Source organism: Amblyomma mixtum, chromosome 3 (assembly GCF_055824585.1).
Source record: "Amblyomma mixtum isolate Tamu chromosome 3, ASM5582458v1, whole genome shotgun sequence".
Taxonomy (NCBI): Eukaryota; Metazoa; Arthropoda; class Arachnida; order Ixodida; family Ixodidae; genus Amblyomma; species Amblyomma mixtum.
Genome location: NC_143014.1, coordinates 42,252,275 through 42,276,020, shown reverse-complemented (window position 1 = coordinate 42,276,020; position 23,746 = coordinate 42,252,275). Strand labels below are relative to the sequence as shown.

General features: G+C 45.2%; 2 protein-coding genes across 5 annotated transcripts; one reads left to right on the top strand and one right to left on the bottom strand.

The window, feature by feature from the left end:
- Nucleotides 1-1,786: 1,786 nt before the first annotated feature.
- RpL26 (ribosomal protein L26) lies at nt 1,787-12,079 on the bottom strand. 2 transcript variants are annotated; one of them, XM_089578902.1, is made up of 3 exons: nt 11,991-12,079; nt 11,354-11,540; nt 1,787-2,101 (listed from the first exon to the last, which is right to left on the bottom strand). In XM_089578902.1, exons 2-3 carry the CDS (start codon nt 11,522-11,524, stop codon nt 1,832-1,834), a joined length of 441 nt encoding a protein of 146 aa, XP_089435028.1. In that variant the 5' UTR covers nt 11,525-11,540; nt 11,991-12,079; the 3' UTR covers nt 1,787-1,831. The 2 variants fall into 2 exon arrangements, with proteins under 2 accessions (XP_089435028.1, XP_089435029.1); XM_089578903.1 differs by lacking the exon at nt 11,991-12,079 and adding an exon at nt 11,851-11,990.
- Nucleotides 12,080-12,188: 109 nt separating this feature from the next.
- On the top strand, nt 12,189-23,510 carry Ykt6 (YKT6 v-SNARE homolog). Of its 3 annotated transcripts, none has more exons than XM_089578894.1 (9): nt 12,189-12,276; nt 12,498-12,627; nt 12,742-12,824; nt 12,884-12,984; nt 13,051-13,109; nt 13,168-13,213; nt 13,309-13,374; nt 13,441-13,542; nt 23,269-23,510. In XM_089578894.1, exons 2-9 carry the CDS (start codon nt 12,521-12,523, stop codon nt 23,302-23,304), a joined length of 600 nt encoding a protein of 199 aa, XP_089435020.1. In that variant the 5' UTR covers nt 12,189-12,276; nt 12,498-12,520; the 3' UTR covers nt 23,305-23,510. The 3 variants fall into 3 exon arrangements, with proteins under 3 accessions (XP_089435020.1, XP_089435021.1, XP_089435019.1); XM_089578895.1 differs by having other exon boundaries at nt 12,222-12,300; XM_089578893.1 differs by having other exon boundaries at nt 12,230-12,385.
- Nucleotides 23,511-23,746: the final 236 nt, after the last annotated feature.

Below are 23,746 nucleotides of genomic sequence, written 5' to 3'. Positions count from 1 at the left end.
AGGCTTTTTCTTTTTGTTTCACTGTACTGTAAATAAACTTTTCTTTCAACACGTTTTGCAACACTTCTAACCTACTTTTGAGTCACCAATCTTCCAATCGTTTTTTGCTAACTTCCACCGCAGATTTATTTACATGACCACTGCTGTCTCTAAACCCTAGGGCCTCAGGAAGAGTGGCTGTGCCTGCATCGACATCCAGATGGTTGATTGGTTTAACGTCCCAAAGCAACTCAGGCTATGAGAGACGCTGTGATGAAGGGCTCTGGAAATTCTGACCACCTCGGGTTCTTTAACGTGCGCCGACATCGCACAGTACACGGGCCTCTAGAATTTCGCCTCCATCGAAATTCGACCACCGCGGCCAAGTTCGAACCCGCGTCTTTCGGATCAGTAGACGAGCACCATAACCACTGAGCCACGGCGGCAGCTGACATCTGGATGGATACCTTCACATTTGAGTATGAGATTTACCACAAACAGCACGTATCATCACCTTCGTTAAATTTCTTCCTGTAGCTGCACGTTCTAAGAAACCCTGACCTAGCTTCAAAGAGTAGGACACTGCCTCTCGAGTTACCGTAGAAAGATCCCTTCCTGATCCACCTTTTCCAGTATCTATATAGTTCTACACTATGCTTCTTACCCATTTAATTGATCACATTTTTACTTTCTGCATTTTTAACCCATCGTTTAATGCTCTTTCTTTCTCGAAAGAGACAACAGTACCATGCCCATCGGCTGTGCTCGGTCACTTCGTCAGTTTGCAGCATAACTGGTCTATGCTGGCTCGCGCCACGCATCGTCTCCGTACTGATAAGTTTGCGTGTGCTCTACACCTGAGGTAAGAGGGCAGGATGCTCGGTGTTGAGTGGTGTAGATCTCAGCCGAAACAGAAAGCCCTTCTTTCCGTCGTTCCGCATGGTGAAATCGAAGAAACGCGGTGTGTCGCTTGCCCCCTCATAGTTGGGCTTCATCGAATTCTTCACATGGGTAATATGCGGCTGTGCAAAGTAGTTCGCAGGTCCACTTCGACATGGCTGGTCGCAGTAACAGCCCTGAATTCCCTTAGTGCTCACCTTGCAGCACCAACTCCAGCAGAAAGGCACCTTATTAGATTTTCCCTTGGCTTGTGTTAAGGAATAAAAGATTTAACATTTTCTGAAGTAATTGAAACGGCTACTGAATTTCACAGCCTCGGCCTGGGTGCAAACTGCCATTTACTTCGTAAAATCACCTCGCTGAATAAAAAATCCGACGTCCAGAAGCCTCCAAAATGGCTTCTCGGAGGCTAAAGAATCTAACTTGCCCCTGCATGCATGCATATACGGTCAAAGAAGCCCGAACAACGAGCTTTTAAGCTTCCATGACAGAACACAGCATTCCCTCACTACATCAGCTCCCTGAAAGTTTGCACAGGTGGGAAGTCACAACAAGACGAGCAGCCCATTTGCCAACAAGTAGTTGATGTGCCCGGCTAAAGTTAGTAATAAATGCTACTGAACAGTCCCGTTTCATTAACACAAAAGAGATTATGCTGAAAACAAAATCTGTATTCCCTAAATACCTTTTGGTGCGCACACAAGCCACTGTCCACTCATCAGAGTAGCAGACGGCCCGGCCATCCTGAAGCGACCGCAACGCTACCGCCTAGACAGCAATCGCTAGGGTCGGCGCCACACTGGCACACCACTGCTGTTTTCTTCCAACTGCCCCTATCAAAAAACGTAGGGCCAAGGTAAAGCAAGCCTCAGCATTTACTTTCCAGCGAGACTTCACATAAGACCACTCACGGCAGGCCAAGCCATTTATTAAAGTCAGGTGAATTTGCAATTTACGTCTCCATGGCCACACTCTCCTCGGTGTGCTTTCCCTTGCCCTTGTCCTTGAGCTGGCGGCCACGTGCACGCCGCTCGAGGATCTTCTTGCGGTCCTTGTCCATCTTGAGCTTGACGATCACCACCTTGCTGGGATGGATGCCCACGTAGACAGATGCACCGTTGGCCTTCTCGCGCTGGATCCGCTCAATGTAGATAACATACTTCTTGCGATACACCTGCACGACCTTGCCCACCTGCTGGCTCTTATGATGGCCACGCACCACCTGCATGACATGAAATTCAAAATTATGACAATGCCCACGTGCTCAATTATAGAACGCCAAAAACCTTCACTCCCCTTCCCCCAGCTATAGCTATTGAATTTCACACATTTCATGCACTTCCACAAGGCACAGCATTAAGACATGAGCCTACTTGTCTAGACCGCTGGAGGGGAAGGCAGCAGAACAAAAAGCCAAATGTCAGGGCAGCCGCTCTGTCAGGGCCGCAGTGCTCGTGTCTATTTCTGCTGTACGTCTAAAGTGGATGTACTCAAGTGCACGCACTGAGTATGTTTGCTTGAACTACTTTTTGCTTGCTACACAGAACACCAATGGAACACTATACTCCACTTCATACATCAGGTGCAACCCTGTGAAAGGTAAGGAAGTAGTAGCCCATATAAAAAAATAAAGGAAGGCGTGTTACTATGACTGTTTTGTGGCCAAGTGGTATAAGGCATCGCAAAGCGACAGCTTGCCGTCAGCAACAAGAGTGCATTTTATCAAGCTCATGACAAATTTGTTATTAATAAACCTGCAGGCAAAGTATTACTTTACGGACTACTTTTTGATAGAGGACGTAGGCAACACAAACAAGAGTGCAAACTTTGCCATCTTTGTACCTGATGTACGAGACTGAGTAGCGCAGGTATTATTCACGTGACGTCACGGGCACCATTTTGTTGTCTAGGTTGCCACTTCACGCCACATTCTCACAGCCGGTTTCTCCCTTGCTCCGTCACCTCCGTCGCACCCGCAGCTGACGGAGGGACCGGTTCTTGGACTGTTCCCCCCCCCCCCCCCAAGTCAGGCAGCCGGTGCTGCTGGGTCCTGCTCTACATTTCCGTCAAGCGGTGACGGAGCCCCGCCCCACGGAGAACACAACAGTCACAGCGCGAGCTCGCTTCACGTGACCCACCGCTTGCTTGCTGCGACCAAAAGATGGCGCTGGTGAGAGTCGCGGCTTTGGCGGCGATGTGCGGGTGCGTGGGCACGTAGCAAGCAGCGAGCGCCCATCCAAACTGGTTTGCCGGTGTCCGGCGCCTCTTTCGATTAGAACAACTCTCCGTTCCGTTACGGCCGCAGTTACCGCCTCCGTCGCCGTAGAGGAGACCGGCTGTGAGAATCAGGCCTCAGTAGTGCCTGCCAGAGCAGAAGGCTATAATCTCATTAGACACAAGCGGCCTTTCACAGTGCTTCACACACAACGAAATGACGGCCGAAGTGACGTTGGTGAATACTCTCTATAGACAATGCTGCCGACAGCTGTACGTGTACAGTACCATCTACTGTTAGAGGAACATTCGATCCCGTGGCCTCTAATGCTTTGCACAGCGCTGCTGTCAAGAATGGGCAGCACCAGGAGCATGCATGAAAAAGAGGGCCGGTCATGCTTACTGCGCCTTATGCCACTGATTCTCACGGCAGCACTTAGCGATTGCATGTTCCCTTAACAAGCAACATGAAAGTGCACACATAATTACCACGCAACCAAGCTACAAGAAAACAAAGGTACATTTCTATGTGGGAAAGTACTGTGAACTACGAGGCAGATCATATCAGGAGGCTCCCAATTAATTTCAACCACCTCGGGTACAGCACCAACGAGGTTGCTATGCAACTGAACACTCAGTACATGGGTGTTTTGGCATTTTGATTCCATAGTGAGGATTCCAGGATAATTTCAAAATCCTGAGCTGAGGTCACGGTCAAAATTAATTTGGAACCCTCCGCTACAATACACAAAATAGTACCACAGCAAAAAAAAAAGCCTAGCACTAACAGCAGAAATGGCAGAGGTAAAGAACTGAAAACCCCACTTCTAACTTAAGAGGTAGAAAAGCTTTACAAATAATGTAGACAGAAAAAGTAGGAGAAGAGGATCCTGCTGATCTACTGAAGAATGGCAAAAGCTTTCAACCCTGTACACACAATGCCTTAAGACCAAGTGTACCAAAAGCACAAAAGAATGTCATCGTAACTTACAAAAAAGAGGACACCAAGCACTTCAAAAATTAGACCTATTAGCCTTAGCACGCTACAAAGTTTCAGCAATTCCAAGACTCCAACCAACCCTGGGAGCAGGTTGGTTTTAGAAATGGGACTCAACAACAGACCATACTAAAGCCAACGAGGTTTAAACGTGCACAATAGTCAACCCCTCCCAGATTATGAAAAAAGCGTTTCATTTCAATGAAAGCAGTCATGCAGGCGTTGCATAAGCAGGATGCAGAGGAGGCATATGTAAATATGCTACACAGCAAGGATTGCACAAAAGCCACTCTCCTCCAGAGGAGGGGAGAGAAAATATCAACCTGAAAAGGTGCAAGCAGACCACCTCTTTGCTGGTATTCATTGCAAACAATAAAAAAAAAATTAATATCCGTATCTTTCGTCCAACCGTAAAGAAAATGCACCACCTTGCTCAGTTTTTTACACTGTTTTCAAATCGGCATTTGCTTTTTCTATACATTACCTTTCAAGATAATCGATTTTAATATAATCGATTTTAATAAGTCACTGATCTCTGCTTGCCTGGATCATGCACATTTAAGTCCACCCAATTTTCGCTCGCACACTAAAATATCGGAAGTCGCCAGTGGTAATGGCAACAAATTAATAAAATGTATTGCCATCCGCCACCGTCTGCAATACCGAATCATTGTCTTTTTTTAACAGCTTCACTAACATTTTTGAACTCAGCAAATGTGTCATTGTCTTTTTTGAACAGCTTCACTAACATTTTTGAACTCAGCAAATGTGTCGCATAGTGCTTGATTCGTAAGTGTGTTATGAATGCAGTTACATTTCTGCCGGTACCTTTTTGCTTTGCTTCTGTTATTCCTTGTGCTATGCTGAACCAACATGTTTGCACAGTTCTTGAGTCTTATGCCCCAATGTTCACTCAACTTTGCCTACTGTACCTTTTCTATCATTTGTTATCAGGTGCTGCTTTCTTTGAAACATTCCCCCAATGTAATGCCCAGTTCCGGGCCTTTAGGGCAAAAAATAAATTATTTATTTTATACATGACTACATAAGTACAATGTTAAAAGCATTTTTTTTTCCTATTTAGCCTTTATTGGTTGTTGTACAGCACTTGAAATAACATTCAAGGTGTGCCTATCAAGCATCAACTCTTTGCAAAATAAAAAATTCTTGAGACATGATTGATCAATTCTGCTTTGAACATTGCAAACATTGCACTTTCTGCTTCCCTTGAAAAAAAAATCACTACCTGCCCTTGATGCTGAGATATACATGTACCGAAGCAGCCAGGGTGCCAAAAATTTGAATGACATTTCATTGTCTGTTCCTACACAAATTCAGCCCAAACCATGATCCTAATTCAGTATTGTGATCAGAATACTGATTCGAAAAAGAAAAAAATTGGTAAACTTGGGAGATTAATATCTGTAAATTTAAAAAATGCCATTTCCAAAAGACCCACTTCTAGGCCATCTTTTGGTCCAAAGACAAGTGTGCCCCCTTAACTCTTTCGCTACCGCGCCGTAGGCGATCGTTCGCATATGATCGATTCAAATCGCCCGCGCAAAAAAGCTTATTTTGGAGCGTTGTGGACGTGCTCCGCCATCTAGTTAGTGAGCTCAACAACTGCTCTTTCGATTGCAGCCTTTGTTTCAGTGTTTTGACATGAGGGGGCGCCGTGAAAAATAAAACTTTGGACGGCCGCAGCAGCGTCAGCCGGAGAAAATGGCGTCCGCGTCGCCGCGCGCTCCTCGAAAGCGAAAGCTGACACCGAGCACGTCGGCCGGTTTCGGTTTCGTTTTTTGCAAAGAAAGCAGCGGTTATTAGTCGGGCAACAATGTACAAACGTCGGATTTCGGTTTCGGCAGCGAGACTTCGCCTCGGGAGCCTGGAACGTCAGCGCGTACTTGCATGTAAGTTCTGTTTTTGTTCGCTGTGTGTTTTCTGCGGTGCATACGGTTTGTAATTGATGACAGTGGTTTATTTTTGTGCTTCAGGGTCTTGACAACGTATGGCGAAGACAGTTTGCCAAATGCTCACGGTCGCGTCGCGTTTTTCAACCAAGACGACAGCTAGGTGACCATATCGGCACATCGCTGCGGAGCGGCGCTCGGAGATTCGCTTGACTTCTCGACTTTTTTTTTATGCTCTTCACGGCGGAAATGATGAAGATCGTGTGCGGAAACACTAATAAGTATGCATGGATGAAGATTTTCAGCAAATTCGACGTGACGGCTCATGGGAAGACGTGAATCTGTTGGAGATTCTGATGTTCATTGGAATCATCATATACATTGGAATTTTTTACCTGCCACGACTGTATCTCTACTGAAATACCAGAATAATCTATTCTGGCCCTCTGCCATCAAAAGTCATTTCTCAAAATTGGTTTTTCGCTTTTTTTTGTTGTTGTTTTTTTGCATGTAACAGACCCGGATGATTCAGTGGCGGCAGCTTCTATTGGCAACACTTGAAAAGTGTCCTGGCTTTTGAACCACATCGATAAAACTTATTTCATCGATCCTGATGTTTTAGAGCTTGCCTAAAATGCCAAATTTTATCAGCTGGCTTTCAGGGAGCAGCTCATTCAAGAAATCTTCGGGTATGATGAGGGAAAAGAAGTCCACGCCCCCAATCCTCTCATAGAATCCATTCAACACCAACCGAAAAGAATGAAAAAAAGAAGAAACTACAAGCTCGGCTATCAGAGAACAAGGGAGGAACAAAGATAAATCCTTATGTGAAGCACTTGTCAGTCTACCTCTACTTCACATCTTCACCTTTGATTGCTCTTCACAGTGGCACCACAGTCATGACCCCTGACTTGACAAGCCATGGAAAGTGCAGTAAATTTTTCTCATAGCTGAAACTGTGAATAATGACAGCTATAAACATGTGCAACAGTTTGTATATTCCAGTTTTCCTCTAATCAAGTTCGGGCTCAGTGCAGCCGGTAATTTTTGTTTTTGCTATATACTTTTTTTTTGTGTTTTTAGCAAATTTCACAAATAAATGTTCATTTACTTTTGCACACACAACTCTGGTGTTTGTTTCATTCAGAAGTGTAACTAATAAGCTACAATTTCTTGCATTGCAATATGTGCTGGGTGTATTAGTTCTTGAGAAAAAAAATTTTCTTTCAGTACGCTCCAAATCGTGCATTTTTCCGCGGTAGCGAAAGAGTTAAGTGAAGCTGGTTGTTGCGGCGACTTTGGCATCAAAGCACGCCAGGCGAGAGCGGCCAGAAGCCTTTGATGAGCTAGGTTCGCTTCAACATGTAACAAGCAGAGGTTTAGAGCATGAGAGCAGCGTCATGCTGAAAACAGGTACACCAGACCCACAACCACACCCCCTTCCTACCGTGAAACAGTTTACAGCATCTTCGCATAGAAAGTGATTGTGTGAACAACCTAAGAACTATCACTTGTAGGGCCGCGGCCTTTAATTCAACATGTAGAATGTTCCACTAAACGGGAGTTCAATAAACACGAACAAAAGCACTATATTTTCACATGCGATTTCCAAGAAATGTTTTGGCTTTTCAGTACAACGATTTGAAATATCTAGGATCACCTGTACGCTATCACATGCAAGAACAGCACTGCTTTTAAATGGCAGGCCAGTCACATGACCAAGCCACTGGAGCAACATGAATAGGTGTTACAGAAAAATTTGCTACCTATACCCACGACTACCTGGCCCCAGCCTCACCAGCCTATGAGGGCTTCTGCATGCATGACAGACAGCCTATTCACCAGCATTGCCAGGCAATAAAACGCCGCTCCCACTGGTCTTAATATTTGTCCTAGATCGCTTTCACTGCCCAATACCCACAAATTCACTGACCTCATCTTCCCATGTCCCTCTTCCATACCTTGCCATGTTCCTGGAATGCACACCGCTACCATAATGGATCACTGGTTATCCTCCACATTACTCGTCTTGCCCACGTCCTTGATTTCCGCAAAAATATTGGTTGGTTTATTGGGGTTTAACGTCCCAAAGCAACTGAGGCTATGAGAGACGCCGTAGTGAAGGGCTCCGGAAATGTCGACCACCTGGGGTTCTTTAACGTGCACTGACATCGCACAGCACACGGGCCTCTGGAATTTCGCCTTCAAGAAATTCAGCCGCCGCGGCCGGGATCAAACCCGCGTCTTTCGGGTCAGCAGCCGAGCGCCGTAACCACTGAGCCACCGCGGCGGGGCCACAAAAATATAATTTCCTCATGACCGGTATTTAAAACTAGTCTCCATTTCTGAACATTATCCCTGTCACTTCCCCTTCCGTAGCTCACTGCGCTGTCCTTGATGAAATCATGTAATGCTGCAACCAGGTATCATTAGACAGCTTAACCCTTTCTGGTCATCTGTCGGGCATCGCCCGACAGCGGATAAGTATCCGCACGGTCAGTTGTTGGGCATGGCCCGACACAACGTTTTGCCTACTGTTTTTGTTGGTAAATTCGCGCCCTATCTGGTTAGATTTGTTGTAACCTGTAAATTAGCTATTTGGCCTTTCTACTGAGGGATGGCAGCACCATACCACTGGAAAATATTTCTTGGTCATGTGGTTTCGAGGTTATCAATAGGTGCCAAAAACGACGAGTTCCATTCCGGTAGGCGTATTTTACGGAAAATTGTCTAATGACTTTGTAGACAGTGAACATGAATTTAGTGACGAAGACAACTATGTAAATCCTTCGACACAAGTTCCGACAGCGAATGTGAAGAGTGCAGCAGCACAATCGGCAGCAAAAACACACCGGGAAGTGACTCTTGGAAATTATACACTGACGACCGTCCAGAATTTTTAAAAAAATGAAAACTGAGAAATATATGCTTTCAATAAATGCTTATGACCAATAAACTAATAACCAATAAATGTTTATAACCAAATCATGTCATGGTACTCCCTTTGTTTGCATGGGGGTAGAAGGTCCAAAAGAATGTTGACCGATGCAGTAGTCAGTTGGGGAAACTACACCTGACCGGAAAGGGTTAAGTGACGTTTACCAATAGGCGCACTTTTATTTCCTCACTATTCTCGTTGGGTGCTCTTCACCACAGTACACAGCTGCCGGAAGCTACAAAACTTACAATTTTACTAAAACAAGACCAAAAAGTGCTCAGGTGTCCAAATGTTACTTGCATCCTATTTGCATGCAAAGTAAGAATTCTACCAGAATCCTACATAGCGCTAACTACAAAGGCACAGCCTAAGAGAAAATGGATGAACTGAACACTGCTAATGGCAACTTCTGCATGGAAAACTAATTTTGAGAGGTTTTTAATGACCTAGCTAGAAGTGATGCTACAAAAGCAACTTTTACCAAAATGACATTCACTAAACTTTCTGAAGCCTCATCAGCACAATACCTTAAGCTGCTAGCTTGCAGCACGAAGCATCAGTCTGCAGCTGGGCATGGCCCCATAAAGAATGCACGCAAACTGCAGTTCAACACAGCTTGGATGAAATGGACCTTTCTCCAGTAACGACATGTGCATGCGCCAAGCCTGCAGATTTGCAGGAAAGCTGATTTACAGGAAAATTTTTGCAACCAAAAACCCCCTTCATTAAGCTGCTCTGTCAACAGAAGGGGCAAGCACAAGGGAAGATGAGTCAGCCCTACACTGTATTTTTTTTAGAAAAGGTGAGGGGGACGGCTGAAACCCCACAAGTTATCATGTGTAAGGTTTGGTTTATGGGGTTTAACATCCCAAAGCGGCTAAGGCTATGAGAGACGCTGTAGTGGAGGACTCCGGAAATTTTGACCACCTGGGGTTCTTTAACGTGCACTGACATCGCACAGTACACGGGCCTCTAGAATTTCTCCTTCAAAGAAATTCAACCGCCGCGGCCGGGATCGAACCCGCATCCTTCGTGTCAGCAGACGAGCACCATAACCACTGAGTCACCGCGGCTGCTCAGGAAAGGAGTTGTGATGTGTGTAAAGGAGTTGTGCAAAGGGTACAATGGCGCATTCTCTTGCATTACTGTACCTGCTTCGTTCGCACCCCTGCTCTGAACACAACGCGAGTGAGGGAGTATTTATTGTCGGTAAGTCTGAGCCAGCGGAAATTTTGAATTCACTGGAAGGCTTTCTGGGCTACTCAACTGCGTCCTTTCAACAAATTCCCTCTCATACAGATAAAGAGAAGTCTCCTCCCTTCCTTTCCATATGCTCTATATTATAGAGAGCACTCAATTATTCTTAAAGTTGTCCTTTAGACAGTGCATCAAAGCAGCCACACAACCAAGAGCAAACAATGTCACTGCCTTAAGTTCTCCACTTCGCACACTTGTGCAGTGTCCACTAATCTTGTGGTCAGTAAATTGCCATTCCAGCCACAACCACAATGGCATGTACCAGCTTACTACAGCAAGTGCAACAATGGTACTTGCTAACATGCTGATGATAGCATAACTGATAGCAAAAGAGATCAACCACACGTCTCATCTAGACACATCACATTTCCTCTCCTTCCTTTATACAAAGCAGTCCTTACAAGCCAAGCCACTCAAACAGCCTGCACGAAAATAATATCCATGAATTTGGCAGAATAAGAGCAATTAGAGTGCTTTACTACACCATGTTTGGACCAATGCAAGAACTAAGTGGCCAAAACTTTCACAGCATGAGGTCAAACTGGACATTTGACCACACTTAGATCTTGCACTGCTGTTAGAGCAGGCAAACACCACATGCACCACCGTGGCCTAGCCAAATTCAGCAACCTGTGTACCACAAGTTAGATCACCAACACCGACTGGTGAACCAAGCAGCCAATTATCTGCCGCCAGACTACACACAGACTACTTGGTCCACCAGATTTCCACGATGAGTCCGCGCCCACATGCACGTGCCGATTTAACGAATGAGTATTCACTTCAAAGGTCAGTCACGACGGTACCCAGTGAAGCATTTACTGCCGCTGAAAATGAGGGAGGGAGGATTAAGGTAGAAGGGAACCAGACTTTGCACGACGAACGACGGATCGCATGCAAGTCGCATGCACTACTGCACTACCGTCCGGTGCACCACTGCACGTTTTGCGTTCAGTTTCATAGACCGAATAATCGTTACACACTTATACAGCAAAATATGTGATCCCGCAAATAAGGTGGCCTCAAGGCAGCACAGGAAAAATACCTGCTCCCACCAAGGGGTTACTCTCGTGCAAAGCTAACGCTCACACCGCCACAGTCACGCACGTGAAGACGATCGCACGTGGCAACAGAAACCAGTCAGGCACGCAAAGTTACCTGAACTTCGTCGTCTTTTCTGATGGGCATGCTGCGGACGTTATACTTCTGCCGAAGGTCCTTAGACAGCGGTGAGCTCATGATCTTCCGTCGAATATGCGATGGAGCATTGAAGTGCCTCTTCCTGTTCTTCCTCCGCGAAGAGGACACCAAACGGTTTAGCTTAGCCATGTGATCCTTTTAAGGCCTGTAAAACACGGTAAATAATGCAAAACTCGTTCGTTAAAGATCCTTCAAAAATTCTACTACACAGAGGCTCTTCGTGTCGAGAAGACCATGGTAACCGTGTAGTGACAAGCGATGACTTACTAGCGAAAATGGTAACAGGTAGAAAACATGCGACAAAAGTATGCACAGTGCAGTTAAATCGTATTGTACACGCAAAAGGCACTGTTTGAAAAAGAAACGCCGACAGATCAGACAATAATGTCAGAACCCGGCGACGATACACACCGCAAAACAGGGCCGGCCTCAAATAAGCAATGAAAATGACTTACGACAATAATTCGAATAAATCACAGAGCAGATGTTAAGAAGAGGCTCTAAGGCATGCAAACAACGTTAAAAACCAAAAAACTTGCAATAGATTTTAAGGATTCATCGAGATTTTAAGGAGTCACAGTACAACAGCACTCACATATGCCTTTCACTAGCCGGAAAGAGGGGCATTAACGTACTCTCGTTCGAAAGGTTTCAACTTTTTGAAAACATCATATGAAAGCCGCATAAAAAAATTTTTTTTCATTGCTATATTATTAATTAAATTAACTTTTAAAACAATAAACATTATTAATATTTTCAAATAAACTTGATTTTTGTTTATGCCATTATTAGCGAGGACTCTGGGTTCTGGGGCATAAGCCCATTTCCGCTACTTCCGCTTTGTGTCATACCTCGTCGATTGGTCTCGGAACTTCTTTGCTGTGAGTAGGCTGCTGTGGAAATCGGTGAATAGCCTTGCGTATACGATGTATTTTGTGTCCGTGAATGACCGGGCTAGGTCGCCTATTGCTTAGCCTTCTTTCTAAATAGGTATGAAACGTTATTAATGGCTGATGTCGCCAGTAGCAGCAGTAAAACGCGAAGTGGAAGCTTCCCGAGTTTCCTTCACGCAAGCTCCAATCGGTGTTTCTTCTTTTTCCAGAGAAGACCGAGAGAAGGGCCAGAATGGTGAAGTTATTTCACATAGCCGTGCTCTACAAGCATCCAACAAAAAGCGTCATATTAAAATGCGCGCACGAAGTGTCGTCGTTTGGTTACTTCCAGCGATCGAGGTGCGTATGCGCCGGCCTGATAAAACCCCATGTGTCAAAATTGGGAGCAGAAGTTTCTCGGTGTTTCGGATCTAAAGTAATGTTTACCTAACAGTTTACCTTTATCTGTTGCAGTGTTGTGGAATTCCTCAAGTTTTCCAGTCAGATCTTGGTGTCGCGAAGCTGTGCAGCGACTCGGTCTTCGGTGCGGGAAAACGGTAGGCGTGACAGTCCACGGCTGAATGATAGTTTTATCGGTATTCCGTCTCTTGTGCAGAATATATGTGCCACGTCTACGTTCGCAGCGACTGTTTAGCCGGTGTTGTCGTCTCTGATCATGAGTACCCAGGCCGAGTCGCGCACACTTTGATCAACAAGGTAATCGCCAGCTTTCGTACTGCCCCAGCGCAACTCACGCTTTCTGTTTGTTTGTTCCCATTCTAGGTGCTGGAAGACTTTGCCTCGAAAATTCCGTCGCATACATGGTCTTCACTAATTGAGAGGTAAAGCCATTTGACAAGTTTTCGTTCGCCTGTCTAATGGCTTGTGATTCTGCTTTAGTACATGCCAGTATCAAGGACTGGAGGCATATCTGGCGAAGTACCAGGTAAAGCGTGCGACAGTTTTAGAGCGCCATCTTTTCGTTATGCTTGCGAGCACTGTGCCTCACATACCTGTCACCCCCCCTCTTTTTCCCCCAAGGAGCCCAAAGAAGCAGATGCAATGACCAAGATCCAAGCCGACCTCGACGAAACTAAAATAATCTTGGTACGTACGTGCCTGCACCATGTTTATGTACAGTGACAGTGAGCGTGCCCTGATTTACTTATGCAGCACAATACCATCGAAGCTGTCCTGGAGCGTGGCGAGAAATTGGATGACCTTGTGGCAAAATCTGAGGATCTGAGCATGCAGTCAAAGACATTTTACAAGACAGTGAGTGCTGTGTTTTACATTACAATGATCTCGCCATCTTGTATGCATTATTATCATTTATGAATAGAATTCATAAATCTACCCTTCAATGTAGTGCCATAGGCAGGCTTGCCATTTGCTGCATTTTTGTTAGTCAACGTGGTTAAAGATTCATGGTCACTAAGGCTTGCTTTATTCACAGCCCAAGATTATTTTTGTATTTAAATTGATGTAGCGCTAATTTGTTACCCATTGTGCACAATCTGTCTGTTTGTCTGCCTTGTATTATGAACTTTAGTTGTACCCCTTGCCCCACTGTATGTAATACTTCCTGCAGGCAGAATGGGTTCATCTATTAAATTAAATTGATGGTGGCTTTGCGAAATCAGCACTTATGTAGCAGTACTTCAAAAAGACTATAAACACCAAATTTTTGCTTGCATGTTTTCTTCTTTCGATGCATTAGACATTGGTATACATGGAGCACCCCACGGTATTCACGGCCGCTAAGTAATATATATTCGAATGTCTTCTTCCATGGAACATTCCACCGCAGTATAGTGCATGGAGCCTACTGACAGGTGTGCTGAGTGCCTGCCCTCTGTTGTGCACGAGGCTGGCGCCGTCGACAGAGGGGCTGCATGTCCAGAGGTTGGAGCAAAATTATATACAGGATGTCCCAGCTAAATGTAACCAAGCTTTTAAAAAAGACGAAGTGCCCTAACCCTGTGAGACCAACTGAGGGTTGTTGCCAGTTGCGTGTCCTAGTCTGCAGTATTTTTTTATTATGCAAACATAATTAATTAGCAGAGACTAATTGGCCAACTTTTTAATTATTGCCTTCAGGAAGAAAGTGTCAATGTATTAATTGCAGATCCCATAGAAAAATAACCGGTTGCTATGTTTGCAACCAAGTACCACTGGTACAGCTTCCTTTATTTGCCTTAAAAGAAAGCCCGCGAAAAAAAGAACCACGTGATAGGGAACAGTTTCAGCCTTGTCCCATCACTCTCCATTAATTGTCTCTGCTGTTTTACATTAATTTTGGGCATGAGCCAGCCACCCCACTTCACTACTCAAGCATCAGCAAGCATTCGAAATTATGTACACCAATGTTTTTTCTTAACTTCACTAGTGGCGGGTTTAACCCTGTGAGGGTCGAATTTGCCGTGCTTTGCCGTGCATATGAAGAACTCGAAGGAAACTCAGTAAACAAGGACCGCAAGAATACTTCCTGAGCGTCAGTGATAAACAAGCTAAAAGCAGCGCCAATAAAGATAAAAATCAACTTCTGCGGCCCCTGCAATGAAGATAAAAATCAAATTTCACGCGCCTCCGTTGCAATCTCGCAATGATTCAGCTAGAAATAAATTCTTTTTATCCCCGTAAGGCGGTAGCACAATCAAATTTCAAACGCTTCTTGGAAGTCCTAGGAGGTGGCAGCACTTCCCAGTGAGCATGCATCGTAGTTATGGCATGATATTTCAAACTGAGGGTTCAAACCGTTCTCGTACAGCAAAGACCTTGCGGGACAGAAAACCGCCGCCGTACATATACGCCAAAAACGCTCAAAGGGTTAAAATACTAAAATAATTTCGTTTAGGTCAAGGCAAGCTAGAAAACCCTTCCAGCCTAATGAGGCTGTCATCCTGTAGTAACGATCATTATGCCCTGTGTCACCATTCTGTAGTGAGTCTAAATTATACATAATCCACTAAAAGGAGGCAACTGTTCACAATGTGTATTGCAAGCTTTACAAGCGACTCAAGCAAGACAAAATCTTTCCAGATGCAAGTATGGAGCAATACCTGAACGGGTTTTTCTAAAAGTGCGCATGTAAGGTGCACAAAATTAACTAGGGCCGGTCCTGCTGTACTATGTTACAGGCTATGTAGCAAAGAATAAGAACGAAAAAACTGCTTGCCCCTGTTGTGTGGGGCACCTTATAAAACAAAACATGCGTGAATCACAGTGTTTAATTGACTGCCGGTTATGGCAGGCAGTGGCAATTATCCCAGTTATGGTTATTGTGTGGTGGCCATTCAAGCCACCAAACATTATTCATGCCCTTTCGGTGAGCATGGAAGGTAATCCATTGTGGCTTTAGTTCATTTTTTAGAGTGCAACTTTTTGGCGCCCGTTTCACGGCGTCGCCATTGTCCGTTGTAACCAGCAGTGGACACCTTACTCGCGCTTTAAGCTGCGAAATCAATGGAGCGGGAGCCTGGAAAGCTAAGGAAAGGCGCATAACTGCCCTCTAGGAACAGTGGACACCTCGACTCAATCGTGCTTTAAGCTACGTGGCTTTAGTGACAGATGTGTGCTGCATACGTTGGCATTGACAACGTTGTGCCATTTGAAGGAAAGGAAGTGCGCATAACTGGCTCCCTGGGCCAGTGGACGCCTGAATCGCGCTTATAGGTGCGTGGGGTGATACGAGAGAGTTGTGGGCTGCAGGCATTGACAACGTTGTGCCAGAAACGCGGTGCTGAAGCTATAGGCTGTCGGTGTTCATTGCCATTGGCGTTGCCGTTTTACGCTCCGATCATTTTAAAGAAAGGAAGTGCGCATAACTGGCTTCCTGGGTCAGCGGACACCTGAATCGCATTTATAGGTACGTGGGGTGATGAGAGAGATGTGGGCTGCATGCGTTAGCGCTGACAACGGTGAGCAAACTCTCGCGGTCAGCCATTAACTGCCACCTGCCAGGGTGGCAGGGTGGGTGGGTACTTTAATGTACATATAAAGACAAACAGGAATTTCTTACCACTTACGCAGGAGAACATCCCGTTCCTCTTGCTTGTAACGCCTCCCACAGCTGCGACAACCTCGCGAAATACTTGTATAGACCTCGTCTTTGAGAACCAGGCATTGGTGAAGCAAGTCGAGCATATATCCATCTATTTCTCTGACCACAAAGCTTCCTTCACCACAATCAAGAACTGTTAGTGGAGTGTTTCTTGAAGAAGGAAAATGCGTGAAAAATAACAAGTTGTTTGTAATTGTACATACATGTCTTGCTCGAATTCTTTGCCTCAGTCTATCGAAAAGCTGGAACAGCTGATGAGCTGTGCTCAAATTTTGCATTAGGAAGTAACGTAATCGTCGGCAATTTTTAGCAGGAATGAGATATGTGTGGGAAGCTTAGCTGAGTTCACAAATGTTTTGAACACTGCACTTTCGAAGCTTCAGTGCAAGCCTTGAGCATGAGAACAGAACTTTGGAATTTCCGTTTTTAAGTTATTTTTGTTAAGTTTTCCTTCTCTTAAATACATCAACGATAAAGGAAAGAGAAGCAAGAGGTATGCATACTGCCCAAGCTACGTCACTGCAAGTAATCTCACTCTTAGACAAGTTTATTCAGATTACCCCTCTCCTAGACAGTCATGAGGGTACTAGAGGGGGGGGGATAGCATTGGTAACATAAACGATGCAAATTTGTTGCAATCTCGGGGAAAAGAAATGAATAAACAAGGCAGTAGAATATAAGCACCAGAACCTAGAGGAAAGATAAGCATAATACAGTATTGTGCTTCTTTGTCGTGAAGACTTTTAAAAATTCTCTCGCCTCAAGCACTGGCTCGTTTAGCTAAAATTGCGCACAGAACTTGGGTATTGCGGTAACCTCTGTCTTGTAGTAAGTTTGTCAACAGAACTTGCCTGATTCAGCTGCACATGATGCAAACTCGTCATCGTCTGCCTCGAAATCAACGAACTGAAAGCCGCCAATCCTGGGGTTTCACCGAGAGCATTAGTGGCGCCCTCTGTGTTTTCCATAGCAAAGCACCACTACGCAAAGGGCGCCACTGCAGCCCACAATCTGGCACTGGCTGCTTTCAGTTCATCGATCTCGGCGCAGATGATTACAGAGTTGCATCATTTGCGGCTCAATCAAGTGTCACTGCAAAACTTGCTATGAAACAAAGGTTACCATAATATGCAAGCTCTGTGCTCAGTTTTACCACAAACAAGCCAGCGGTTGAGGTGAGAAAATTTGCTTAACTCTTCACGATAAAGGTGCACAGTACTGTACATAAGAACAGACAGTACATATAGCTGAGAACTTATGCGTACCCCTCGTGGAGTGTGTGTCCCGAGTGTTGATGAAGGGCCTGCATTCCTTATAAAATCACCAGCAGTAGAAGTCAGCCCAGAGCCAGTCACTGCAGTCTGGCTCATAGACAGAGCATCGTATTGGTTTGCACATAAAAACCCAATCGATCAATCACTCAGTGAACAAATACATCAAAACTCTCCTCTACATCACCGATTCTAGCTTGTGCATGCGGTCAGCACAGTGAGTGCAGCATGTGACACAGATCCCACAGCTTGACTGCTCAAGCAGTGTGCACTTAGCACGGAAAAATCTATGTTTTTATAAGACTTGTCTAGATTTTATACTTCAGCAGTACCTAAATAATTGCACAGTCGGCTCAGCGTGGAGCACACAACCTGCGGCGGATCCACACTGCAGTGCCCTGCACGGCCTCCTCAGGAAGGCATTGCATTCGTTGCCACTTCTGCACCCGTGTTCAGCACACTAGTCAGTATAGTATTCTAGGCACTCTAATGGCAGCACTGCAGTGGTACGGTGAATACACAGTGCAGCGTGCATGGCTCTCCTTGTGACCCCAGTGGCGGCCTGCTTTCAAGAGTTCTTGATTGCAGCACTGCCATATACTGATGGTATCACCATGGCATTCAGGTGTTTGCGAGCACTCGCATTTTTTCACCTCACTCACTCTCAGCCCACTAGCTGTGTAACCAAAGAGAAGTATTTCATAGTTTTATGCAGCTGGCATGCAGTGTAACACAAGTTACCAACTCTGTTTGCAGACTGACATTTGTTAGGTTGGGGCAACCAAAAGGAAATAAAATAATATGCAGACTGACAGTAAAGCATGTTCAAAAGTGGGCTACTCTAGCGCCATCGCTTCATTCGCCAGTGGTGGGGTCAAGCACCCCAATGTGTAATCCTGGCCGCGCGAGTATACTGCATTGGCAGCGACGATGGCTAAGACTCGACTGTTTAAGACTGCGGCATTTGCCCGCATCTAGGTTAGGTAAAAGAGATCGAGCTTTCGGACTCCACAAAGTCCAAAATATAGGCTATGAATATGTGCAGCCCCCGTCAAAAGTATACAGCCCAAGGGTTTTGCTTCTAAGCTGTTTAGCGGGGCCCCCTAGCACGTCTAACAGTCCAAAGCTTGGGGAAATTAAGGACGCACAGCCATTCCTCTTACGAGAGATTATGGTCGCTGAGGGTGCATAACGAGGCTGACTGCAGGCCTCACAAGCGAACCCCTTGGGCTGTATACTTTTGACGGGGGCTGTACATTACCCTTTGAGGTGCAGGACGCTTCCTTGGTAAAGTCTGAAATTTCACATGCGTGTGAGTTATCGGAGTCTGGAAAATTGTTTGGCTACTGCACCTCTCAAAGGGAGTTAGTGTGCGCATTCTAGGCAAAAGCTTTAGCCCATTTTTCTGAAAATGAAAAGCACCTTGCTACCCATATATATTACCACGATGCAATCTGGGGAAAGCTACATATTCGCATTCGTTCTAATTTGCAATGTTATTCGCCATCGTATAAAATTTGTGGCTGTTCATCCTAATAAAAGCCTAGATAACTCTGCAAATACTGTTTTGCTGCAAACCTGTGGCTTCAAGATGCATGAGTAATATTAGAAGCGACTTGCTTTAGCTCGGCTACACACTATACAATTTCCAGTCTATCAATTGCTTTCAAGTGAATCTGCACAGTATACGCTACAAGACCAGTTGTACAATCATTTTTTTTTAATGTAAAAGCTTTCATAGCTTCACAGCTTTTTTGTAATCCTGTATGTAAGTTTACAATAAAAGATCTTCGATGCTGAGGTCATACAGTAAGGGCCTGGTTAACGAATGTCCACGAGAGATTCTTTTGCGAGCCCTGATAAAGGTTTTTTCTGTTCAAAAGGCTATGCCTGTAGTCTTTTGTAGCTTACAGCGTGTTTCTTAGTGTGGTGTCTATTTCACTATATCTAGACGCTCAGTGCCAGGCCACTTTCCTGCTAAAGGAAGTATTGGCATCTATCCTACTGGTACACTGAACTTGACACAGCTTTCTAAGTCTCGCTTCCTTTTTCTTTCTTGCACTAGTATCATGCAGCAGGTGATGCATAGTCCACCTCTGCAATAAATGAAGACTTAGCTTTTTGAAACTGGTCCTTAATATTCTACATGGCTAGCATGGTTTCTTGTTGCAGTGGAACTAGTTGTGCTTGCATAGTCTCAGTGCTCACAGTACAAAGTTGTCATATCCGGTAACTCTTCTTAGCTCTCGTCCACTACTCCTTTGATTTTGGTCGAATTTCGATGAAGGCGAAATTCTAGAGGCCCGTGTACTGTGCCATGTCAGTGCACGTTAAAGAACCCCGGGTGGTTGACATTTCCAGGGCGTTCATCATCATCATCAGCCTGACTACACCCACTGCAGGGCAAAGGCCTCTCCCATGTCTCTCCAGTTAGCCCTGTCCTGTGTCAGTTGCCGCCACTGTATCCCCGCAAACTTCTTAATCTCATCCGCCCACCTAACTTTCTGCCGTCCCCTGCTACGTTTGCTTTCTCTTGGAATCCACTCTGTTACCCTTAATGACCAGCGGTTATCTTGCCTTCGCATTACATGCCCTGCCCAAGCCCATTTCTTCCTCTTGATTTCAACTAAGATGTCATTAACCCGCGTTTGTTCCCTCACCCACTCCGCCCGCTTTCGATCTCTTAACGTTACACCTATCATTTTCCTTTCCATAGCTCGCTGCGTTGTTCTTAACTTAAGCTGAACCCTCTTTGTTAGCCTCCACGTTTCTGCCCCATAGGTGAGTACCGGTAGGATATAGCTGTTGTATACTTTTCTCTTCAGGGATATTGGTAAGCTACCATTCATGATCTGAGAGAACCTGCCATATGCGCTCCACCCCATTCTTATTCTTCTAGTTATTTCCCTCTCAGAAAGGTGTCAGGCAGGGAGACACGATCTCGCCAATGCTCTTCACTGCCTGCTTACAGGAGGTATTCCGGGGACTGGAATGGGAACAGTTGGGGATAAGAGTTAATGGAGAATACCTGAGTAATTTGCGATTCGCTGATGACATTGCCTTGCTAAGCCACTCAGGACAAGAACTGCAAAGCATGATCAATCAGTTAGACAGGCAGAGCAGAACGGTGGGGCTAAGAATTAACATGCAGAAAACCAAAGTAATGTTCAACAGCCTAGCAAGGGAACAGCAGTTCGCCATTGGTAGCAAGGTGCTGGAAGTAGTAAGAGAACATGTCTACTTAGGGCAGGTAGTGACCGCAGATCCGGATTCCGGGGCGTTAAACCCCCATAAACCAAACCAAACTACTGCTTTTGGTTGGGTGTTGAAAACTTCCCTCTGCTCACTTTTGACTCCTCCTTGATGTACAGGCGTGGACAAAAGTAAACGGAGCACGCAACTGTCTTCGAATATTTTTCACGCGTCACCTAATTGAAATTTCCAGCAGTGGCACGCACATGCTGGTAGAGGAGGTTGGTGGGCTGTCTTGTAGACAAACAACGCTTCTTCATTACCAATGGAGAAAGCGTGATTGCACTTCGAACGCAATAGCCTGCTTCGAACGCAATAGCCTTCGAACGCAAAGCACATTCAAGGTGTGCATGCAGCAACACGGAAGTGTGAAAACCTGAACTTTGAATGCATGTCGCATACTTGGCAGTAGGAATATTTTCTACTAATGCAAACAAAATCTTTTTTGTTGCATTGAAAATGATTAGTTTAGTTACAGGAGTAAAAGTGTGCGTGTGGTTCTTGCAAGCGAATAATTGCTTTGGTTTTTCTATGTTAAACTTCTATTATGGCCATTTTCCATTACAAACAACTTGCGTTCATAAGGGAGCTTTCAGTCTTCTGCAACTTCAAAGTTCACATTGTACAGTTGCTCCAGATTTGCATTTTTTATCTGACTAGCTGCAGTTCCAATACTTTTAACTATTGAAAAGCCTAAAAGACAATGATAAGTTTGCAGATTTATGGCTTGTCCCACATTCTTAAGTTGTAACTGACAGTATACTTAGCATTGTTTATGCTTGGCACAAAGTGTTTGCACAGCTAATATGTGCAGATGTTCCCGAGAGATATTTTACCAGCTTGGCTCATAAGTCTGTTTGACTGTCCAGCTGGTCATGTGCTGCGGGGACTCACCCCACTCAGTCCCCTTAGGGTTTGTTTTTCTGCAGTGTCCTCCTTTCTGTTAAAGCGGATGCTTGGGCGAGTTGGTACGACATTTTCCTGAATAACAGTGCGAACTTGAATGAGGACTGGTCACCTTAACTAACAAGGGAGGGCGCGCCAGCGTTGCTGTGGTACTAGCGCCAACAGACAGCGTGATTGTCATGGGGGCAACAGCTTTCTTCGGCTGCAGGAACTCATCACGTGCAGATGTGGCGGCGCTCCACTCCCCGCCAGCAAAGCGAGACGTCATGGGAACACCTCCCCCGATTCTCCGCAATGCCTATTAAAATGCACTGTACTTCAGCTAGGCACTTTTATGAGCTAGTTAGGTATTCGAACAAAAAAAGTCAGACACAAGTACCAATTTTAGCCCTCTTCAGTGCCCTGTCCTTGCTATGCAAAAAATGCTCTGCGAGCGGTGGCAACAGTTTGGTCCATTGGAAGTACAGGCTGGAACAGTGTGACAAAGCGATGGGGAGGATCCATCTGGTGTTGAGTGTGGTAGCGCTATCCTTGAGCCAGTATTGCCGCACAGTACTGTCATCCACCCTGAACTCAATGTAGCCCAACATCGTGAAATGCTTCAGTCCCAGTCTTCAGATAATGAGAGACCGTTGCATGCAGCTGACACAAAGAGCCTGGCGTTAAACAGAAGCCCATTAAATGATCGCTATGTGTGGTGAAAAGGATTTAAGAAAATTTATATTTCGTGCACAGCATGATTAGTGCTCCACTTGAAAAGTATACAAGAAGTGGATGACTTTCCAAAGAATGCGATTTAGGATACTTTCTGTAGTAGCACTGTTGTAGGAGGCATTCATCTACACTACAGCACGTCTCACTTCTAGCACTGTGCCTGTACTGGTTGTTGTGGAAATACTGTGCTACCTTTGGCTGAACTTCCCTCTTTCAAACACCCACCCCCACTTACAGCCTCATCTTGAGGTTAACAGTAGCTAACTGTGTGAATAGATAGAATTGAGAACCTAAAGTGCAGCAAGGCAAACCCTTGCTACTAAAGTTCATTTGATTGAATGTGAGGAGTGACCATGAATCAAGACACATCGTAGAAAGCCAACACTCACAAGGTGTCTGAACACATATTGCGGGGAGCAGTCATCACAGGCGTTCCACTTTGCTATACCTCAAAGCAGCAGGCTGTTGCCATACATGGGCGATTGCATTCACTCGCCTGTTAAACAGCAGAGACATCAGAACTTAACAAATTCAGACCTGGCAAGAAAAGGCACATAGTAATCTCTGATGTCAGTCAGGGCCCGGACACCGCTGCCTAAAAATGATGCGGTGCCCAACCAAGGTTGGTGATGCCATAAGTATTCCTTATAAACACCAGAGTGAGAGCAGAACCTGCTGTTAGTAAGAGGTGCAAACAGTAGCAGGCCATAGGCATTAACAGTGCATTGATTGTTGCTGGGGTGCATGCTAAATAGCATAAGTGACTCATGTGCCTGGTTTATTTTTCATTTTCAGGCCCGCAAGACCAATCAGTGCTGCACCATTCTCTGAAGGCAAGCTGGAGCTCGTTGATTTGTATGTGTAGATATATACATGTTTTGTCAAGGCTGTTATGGCTCCTGCTGGACACCAGGCGCTACTCATTGTGCAACGTGGCCTTGTGTGGAGGGGCCATTGCAAGATAGTTGTTGTAACTAAGTGGACAAATAAACACTCAACATGGGCCAGCCAGTGCATTCCCGAAGCTGTACAGACGATAGATGCGTATTTATTTTGTGTTCATGCGCTTCTGTACAGCACAAAACTTAACAATATGCTCATTTACATGGACCTGACGGAAGCAGGTCAAGCGTCGGGCTAAGCAAGACCATCCAGATTCAGTGCTAGCCGGTCTAGCCAAATGCAACTGCAACAGTGCCAAGCTTTAAAAAAGGGGCAGTGCGAGTGCACAAACTAGGTCTCCAAAATCACTGGTGCACTGCTGCTATCTGAG

What these genes read in the sequence shown, in the direction of transcription:
- RpL26 (XM_089578902.1), bottom strand. Translation starts at nt 11,524, where the DNA reads ATGGCTAAGCTAAACCGTTTGGTGTCCTCTTCGCGGAGGAAGAACAGG. An exon ending in GAAAAGACGACGAAGTTCAG is followed by an intron (nt 2,102 to 11,353) that starts GTAACTTTGCGT and finishes CATGTCATGCAG; the next exon opens with GTGGTGCGTGGCCATCATAA.
- Ykt6 (XM_089578894.1), top strand. Translation starts at nt 12,521, where the DNA reads ATGGTGAAGTTATTTCACATAGCCGTGCTCTACAAGCATCCAACAAAA. An exon ending in GGTTACTTCCAGCGATCGAG is followed by an intron (nt 12,628 to 12,741) that starts GTGCGTATGCGC and finishes TATCTGTTGCAG; the next exon opens with TGTTGTGGAATTCCTCAAGT. An exon ending in ACGAAACTAAAATAATCTTG is followed by an intron (nt 13,375 to 13,440) that starts GTACGTACGTGC and finishes TTACTTATGCAG; the next exon opens with CACAATACCATCGAAGCTGT.